At 39.7% G+C, this 7,993-nt stretch overlaps 1 protein-coding gene across 1 annotated transcript; it reads left to right on the top strand.

The window, feature by feature from the left end:
- Window positions 1-386: 386 nt before the first annotated feature.
- Window positions 387-6,459, top strand: LOC148102461 (B-cell receptor CD22-like). Its single transcript, XM_087841557.1, has 9 exons — window positions 387-441; window positions 3,257-3,553; window positions 3,628-3,861; window positions 3,949-4,011; window positions 4,205-4,417; window positions 4,542-4,880; window positions 5,728-6,073; window positions 6,150-6,207; window positions 6,325-6,459. The coding sequence occupies exons 1-9, from the start codon at window positions 387-389 to the stop codon at window positions 6,457-6,459; spliced, it is 1,740 nt and encodes a 579-aa protein (XP_087697683.1).
- The last annotated feature ends 1,534 nt before the right edge of the window (window positions 6,460-7,993 follow it).

Raw genomic sequence — 7,993 nt, 5'->3', positions numbered from 1 at the left:
CCTTACACAGTACCCAGTGCATATCAGTGTAGAAATGACATTTTATTTTTTCCACACTAAATATTTTGTTGTTTGAGGGGTTTTTGCTGAAAAAAATAAAGTCAGGTACTTGTTTAATAGAAAATAAAAACTATAATATTACTAAGTAAGGTGATGAAAAACATACAGAGAAAAACTGCTGCATTACGCAATTCTTTTTAAAACCCATGATGATGGAGGAAGTGATTAACTGGTGTTAAACCTTCATACAGTTTATTTTTAGACGTAGTGATGTTCATAACTGTCAGTTCTGTTTTCAGCCTTTCCTGTGAGAACGTTCAGCTGTAAAGATCTTTTAAAGATTCATACAATCAATTTTCTGACTAAAGCTGACATCTACAGCAGCCATGATCTTGGCAGAAGCTGGATTTTTGTTTTTGGGTTTCATTCTGTGTCTCTCAGGTAGGAATGACTCTTTCTCCTCCTTCCTCCTTACAGGTCTTAGCGTTTTAGCTTTGATGAGCTCTTGAAGAGTCTGGAAGTGCAAGATTATAATCTTTTATGATACAATAATATCATCATTGTGGGCGATCGTGGCTCAAGAGTTGGGAGTTCGCCTTGCAATTGGAAGGTTGCTGGTTCGAGCCCCGGCTTGGACAGTCTCGGTTGTTGTGTCCTTGGGCAAGACACTTCACCCGTTGCCTACTGGTGGTGGTCAGAGGGCCCGGTGGTGCCAGTGTCTGGCAGCCTCGCTTCTGTCAGTGCGCCCCAGGGTGGCTGTGGCTACAATGTAGCTTGCCATCACCAGTGTGTGAATGTGTGTGTGAATGGGTGGATGACTGGTTGTGTAAAGTGCTTTGGGGTCCTTAGGGACCAGTAAAGCGCTATACAAATACAGGCCATTTACCATCATTAAATGGCTGGCAGAGTAGAAAGATGTGTAAGCTTAAATCTGCACACATTTGCTAATGAATCTTCCGTTGCGTTTCAATATATACAAACATCAGAAATGGCCTCCTTTTAGTTCACAGTATGAATATGTTGATAGTTTAACAAGTATAACATCATTAATGGAACAACAATCCCCAGTCTGACATAATTATTATAAGGTGTGTTAAGATTAAAGTGCAGTCACTGTCACAGAGTTGGCTGTCATTGTAACCTTTGTTGAACACATAACCTTATCTTGAGCAGGCATGCATGCGTGTCTTTGTGTGTACCTGTGTGTAAGGCTTGCTGAGCCTTGGTCTCTGGGGACATGGTCATGAAGAGAGGGGTTTGGGGGCTTGAGGCTGAATGTTGTGGCATAGTCATTGACCAACTGCCTTGATCAGGGATTGCTTGATCAGGGTGGTCTCTGCCAAGTACTGGGCAGTTCTTGGGCGCCTGGAGCCCAAAGGCGGCCTATGATGGGGACAGTTGCCTGTTGGCTATGGTCCTCTGAACTTGCACCCCCTTTCTTTTCTTTTTTTGCCCCAATTAAGGCCTCCCTTCTTCTCCTGCTGGGATGTGTGTGCAGATATTGCCAAGATGTGTGGCCTCAACATACCAGTACCAGGCCGCGAGAGTTGAGGCTGGGGTGTGAAATTTATGGTTTTCAGGGTTTTTATTGTTAACTTGGCTTAGCTTGGTCTTTTCCCGTGTTGTAGTTGTGTGTCTTATTTTGAAAGAAATATTTCCAAGTTACCATAGCGACCAGAGAGCATTAAGAGGCAGAGAGGAGGATATAAAATACTGGCTGACATTAAACCGGTTCGTGGAGCAAAAAAGGGGTGGGACCACTGCTCTACAGGGCTGCGGATGGCCCGGTTCTCCAGGTTCCATCTCCGTTTGCCTCATGAGGGCGTAATTGTGGCATCCCACCCTCATTTTCAAGTAAAATTTGCGGCAAAGACACACACACTCACACCCTGTAAGAATATTGTTAATATATGTACCTGTACATTTTTGATTATTTTGTGTTGAATGTGTTTTCTGTTTCTTTTTTACACGTGCATTTATATTTGTACTCTATCCTTTTATTACATCTTCCTGTGTAGTAAAAAATTAATAATATAAAATAATACAAATAAAATGTGACGGAAAAGCTGCTTAAAGATTGCTGATACAAAGGATTGCAGAGACATGCTCATAAGAAGATAAGTATTCATTGATGTTGTGATAAACAAAAAGATGCAGCTAACCACATTGTTGTTTCCCCAGCAACACTTCCATTGTGTTTTGCATGTTTTTGCAGTTTTTTGTATCTTTTTTTCTAAGCCATTTTTTGTGGGTTTTTTAGAACACACAGACTGTGTGAATGTGAAAGCTATTTGTGATACCAATTATTTCTGATTGGGGTTGTAGGGTTCACAGCAGAGTAAGGTCTTCATCATCACAGCTGTTCATGTTGATCGCTGATCTTCAGCCAGGAGATTCTGTTTCACCGCAGAGGTGTTACCATTATAAACCAGACACAAACAACACTTTAACCACTGCAGCTTCCTGCTCTTGCAAAAAAAACCTCAAAGAACACATCATTTGTAATATGATGAACAGAACAGACTAAAATGAGAGAAAGAAGTCGTGTTTTGGTGTTCGATGTGTTAGACAGCTAAATATGAAACTGTTCACTTAGCTGATGCACTTAGATTGTCTTTTTAATATTCGAGCTGTTGTATATATTTTCTCAACTGTCCATGTAGAAGCTGCAACAATAACGCTGTGAACAAATGACGAGTGTCTTATACTGTGTTCATTTTGTGCTTTGCCTATATTATGAGTAATTATTGAGTATTGAATTATGATGAGTAAGTGCGATCGTGGCTCAAGAGTTGGCATTTTGTCTTGTAATCGGAAGGTTGCCGGTTCAAGCCCCGGCTAGGACAGTCTCGGTCATTGTGCAAGACACTTCACCTACCGCCTGGTAATGGCCACAGGGGCTGATGGCGTGATATGGCAGCCTCGCTTCTGTCAGTCTGCCTCAGGACAGCTGTGGCTACAACTGTAGCTTGCCTCCAACAGTGTGTGAATGTGAGAGTGAATGAATAGTGGAACGGTAAAGTGCTTTGAGGGTCTCAAAAGTGCTTTATAAATGCAATCCATTATTATTTAGGAGTCATTAAACATGAATAAAAATAATTTAGAAAGTACATACTGCATGGCTGTCTATAACTTAAAATACTTTCTCAAGTTATTTCTTGCAGTACAGTACCAACATTATTTAACAATTAATGATATAAAAACAGACAGTAACAGAAATAATGTATCTGTTCACTAAAGAAAGTTTCTGTTTAAGGTGTTAATGGAGGAGAAACCAGGATCTGTGCTCTCAAAGGTTCATCAGTGGATCTGCACTGCTCACATCAACATCTGACTTCAAGCAGAAAATGGTTCACTATAGACTTAAATGGATCAGTGAGTGAGATCTATGTGGATGGACAACGTGTAACATACAACATGTCTGATGAGAAAAAGTCAACTTTAACCATCAATGATCTGAGAGAGAGTGATGCAAACACTTACTGCTGTATGAAGACTACAGACAGTTCAGGAAACTGTTCACTCAGTAATATTACTCTTCAAGTTGTTGCAGGTACAGTGACTTTTACTTATTGATTCCTTTCCAAATGACATCATTGTAAAAGTTGTTCTCCATCATCCTCTCAGAGCTGCAAGTAAAGGTGATTCCTGCCACAGAGGGACAGACAGTAACACTGATGTGCAGCAGCAGCTGTCCTCTGACTGAAAAGCCTGCAGCCTACATCTGGTACAAGAACAGAGAGTTTCTCTATGAGGACTGGTCTCCCTGGTACCAAGAGCTGCTCAGCAGTGAGGAAGCAGTCACATACTCCTGTGCTGTCAAAGGCTACGAGGATCTCAGAGCCCCTGAAGTCTCAGTGGGTGAGTCATGATGTTTATTGTTCTACAAAACAAATACAATGGGTCATACAGTGAATCATTTTAATTAATATTATTTCTTTGTTTCAGATTCCATCACAGAAACCTGCTTCAGTGTGACCTATTCTAACGGGAGAATCACATATCCCCGAGGTAAAGTTTAAACAAATTATCAAATATCTTCCATCAAACCTCTAATATGTATTTGTTCAATGTCATTTTCCTTATAAAAAATTAAGCTAAATATGACCTTTGTTAAAAAATCTAGTAGCATCCTAAAAACAAAATTAGAATTATAAACATTATGTCACGGTTACTGATGAAAACTGTATTTATTATCTTTCAGAGGTTCATGTTCAAAGGACAAATTACACATCAGATAGTGTCATACTGACCTGTAACAGCACCTGTGAGCTGTTTGACCCTCAAACTGCCTACATGAGCTGCAAAAACGCAAGCAGTAACTACAAGAATCAACAATGTTTAACTCACAACAGTTCAACATACAAGTTCTCTTGTGCTGTCAAAGAGCATAAGTACCTTCACTCTGCAGAACTCTGTGAGTAATAAAGAAGTCATTTTTTTTCTTCTAGTTAACTATAAATACAAATGTCAGCATACAGGCCATTTAAATAACTTCTAACTTCTGCCATTTAAACTAAAATCTTCCATCTATATTTCAGGTGTTCAGGGTAAAAACTGCCGAATTAGGAATTATGTCAGCAGGAGAATCTGTGCTCTGGAAGGATCTTCAGTGAACATCACATGTGAATACTTACATCCTGATAATAAGAAGCCAGAGTTTAAATGGAGTAAAAAATGGAGAAAAGACAAAGTTGAAGTTGAAGAGCTGATTGAGGCTGCAGGTCGTGTGGAGTATCAGGACAACATGAAGAACCAACACATCCTGACCATCAACAACCTGAAGAAGAAGGACTCAGGAGGATACACATTCAGATTCAACAAAGATCATAAAATCTGGACCCAGTCTGATCTGCCTGGAGTCTTTTTGATTGTTACAGGTAAATCTTAGGTAAATTCATTGTATCTGTCAGTGCTATTTACAGGTTGTCAATCTGTAGGCCCACAAAACCCCTAAACAAGAAATTGATTTCGGCTTTCTGATGAAAAAAAAAGTGTATCAATACAATCATGTGTTTGATTTGCAGCTGTGGCTGTTTAAGGATCAGTTCATTTTAACTACCTTACATGTATACTGTTGATTAGATTAATCTACAGTAATAAAACTCTATCTGTAAGATCACCATTTCAAATGTTGGCATTCTGTCAGATCAATGTATCTCTGAATAGTCGACTTTAAAAGGACTCAGACAAACTGCCTGTTTCTGACTCTAAAAATAACTGTTACATGTAATGTAGAAGGGTTTTAGGCTTCACATCCTTCAAGTTTTTTTCCTTCTGTAAAAAATGCATGAAGGTATATGTAGTATTTTTATTGTTGTGCTTGTGTAAGATTTACACAGTTCTTAACAACTCTACTGTTGGTTAGATCAGCCTTCAGTGCCTTCAGTGCAATAAATCATAGGTATGAATCATATGAAAATGTAGGTATTTTATTTTATTAGGAAAATGATTCCAAATCATAGTCAAAAAAAATGGAGAAAACACTAATTTACAAAATGGAAAAAATGTTGTGGAGTAATAAGTACAATACTTTTGTGTAAGAGGATTTAGATTGACGTTACACAAATCTGAAGTTACAAATACCTTGAATTTGCACACTTCTTTGGTAAATACCTTTCACCGCTGAACAGGACTAAAGGATCATTTTGTAAAGTCATGAAACCGTCTTTCGTGTCTAAGCCACACAGGAGGTTTTTTTGTTTTTGACCAATGTTCCTCTTCCAGAGCTGAGAGTGAAGATGAGTCCTTCTGCAGTGGTGACAGAGGGTCAGAGAGTCACACTGACCTGCAGTACCAGCTGTCCTCTGACTGACAACACAAACTACATTTGGTACTTGAACAGTCGACCTCTGACCCCGAGAGAGAGCCAGAACAAACATCTGATCCTAGACCCAGTCAGCTGGGAGGATGCAGGAAACTACTCCTGTGCTGTGAAAACCAACAAAAATATCAGCTCTGCTCCAAAGACTCTCACTGTCCAAAGTATCACAGGAACATGGACACCAGCAGCTGCAGGAGTTTCTGCAGCTCTGCTGGTTTTAATACTTCTCACTGTCTGCTGGTGTGTTAGGTAAGTGTTGGTTCACAGCAGTACATTCAATCTCTGGTCTGAAGTCACTTATTTTCAGTTTATTCACTTCAACCAGGAAAAAGAGAACTTCTGCTCAGTCTCCAACAACAACAAGTTATGACCAAATTGAACAGGTAAAGATTAGGGTTGTAGATTGTCTAATATTTCCAGTGGCCATTTCATTTTTTCCATCATATAGTAAAAGGAGTCAAGTTTAAAGTGCAATATGTAATGCTGTTTTTCTCAATCAGGTCATCCCTGGTCCTGTGTATGAAAACATCTCGACACAACTGAAGCAGGAGGATAAAGTCCACTACAGCAGAGTGCACTTCACAAACAAACACGTGGTACCTCTTTATTCCACCTTACAGTTGGTTCAGCCCTGAAAACAGGAGCATTTCCATGATGCTGTTGTCAGTGCCTGTAACCCAGTGTTGTCTAGTTTGTGGACATTATACTTTTTATTTTTGGAATATTCTGTGCTTCTTAGGTTCATGGTTATTTTTACATCTTCTATTAAGTTTGTTTCAGTCAGTCTTCAGTTCTTTGTGATTTAATGAGTTGTATTTTGTGTACTTCCTGTTTTATTTTATTAGTCTTTCATCCTGTGTTCATTGTGTTCAGTTTTGCTGCCCCTGTGTTGTTATGTCGGATTTGTTCCCCCTGTGTTGCCACCTGCTGTCCATCCTCTCGTTATTGTGTGTGTGTATTTAAGTCCTGAATCTCGTTCGTGTATGGTCCACGTTCCCTTGTTTATGCTAAGTATGTTTATGTTAAGTTGTGAGTTCCTAGTTGAAAGAGTCTTAGTTTCTAGTTTAGCTTTTGTTTGTTTCTTTTAGTGTTTTTTATACTTCATTTTAAGTTCTGCATCTCAGCAAATAAAGCTTCCTCCACAACTTAAATCCCTTGTCTTGGATTGTGTTTGGGACCGTTGCTGTACTTAAGTCCAATTTTCAGGTATCTCTGCATTTCTTGAGTATTTTTCTGACAACTTTTTACTTTTACTCCCTTCTGTTAGGTCTGCACTCGCAGGCCTCGCTAACTTAGAGACTTATCACCATGAACAAAGCAAGACAATCAGAGCTCAATTGGTTTTACTTGTGCAAAGGAAGCCCAGTCAGATTCTCAGAGTTGCAAGTTCTGCACCCGACCTCAGTCAACTCCAAAACCCCAGCTTCCCTTCGCAGCTTTTATTGAATGAAAACAGTTACACAACCCCCCACTGTAAACCCCATATGGTGTGTCGTAGAAGCTAAGGCCATGTGTGTATATGCACGTGCGAGTATGTGAGTGAATGTGAGTGAATGTGTGTGAATGTGTGTGTGTGTGTGGGTGTGTGTGTGTGTGTCTATGTGTGTCTGTATACGTGACTTCCTGGTTACAACCGTTTTAACAACATCTCTGTTCATAGAAGGGTCATCTCCCCTCACACCCCGTATATGGCTTAACCCCTTTAATGGTCCACCATTGACAAGTAGAGGTAGGGATGGGTATCGTTTAGGTTTTATCCGACACCGGTACCAAACCAGTACTTTTGAAACTGTGCCAGAGCTTAAACGGTGCTCGAACCGGTGCTCGAACCGGGTGCTCGAACTGGTGCTTAAAGAATGGAGAACACAAAATTGGTCCAAAAACCTCTCATGTTCAGCTGTTTTTTTGTAAAAAGACAACAATGTTAGCCTTTTCTGCAGCTATAGGGGATTTATGGTATCACTCTTGGCTGGAAGCAGTGCTTAAACAATGGAAAAAACAAACTTTGTCCAAAAATCTCTCATGTTTAGCTGTTTTCCACTTTTTCTTTGGTCATTTTAACCTTTTTGGCCAGGGTGAAGGGAGTATCTGCCATCAAACAAGAAGACAGCCGTATGTAACTACGACTGTTTTTGCTAGTTCACCTTACGTGCATTAATGTAATAATGT

Source organism: Neolamprologus brichardi, chromosome 6, assembly GCF_056152115.1.
Source record: "Neolamprologus brichardi isolate AB-2024 chromosome 6, ASM5615211v1, whole genome shotgun sequence".
Lineage (NCBI taxonomy): Eukaryota > Metazoa > Chordata > Actinopteri > Cichliformes > Cichlidae > Neolamprologus > Neolamprologus brichardi.
This window is presented reverse-complemented; position numbering and strand designations above follow the sequence as displayed.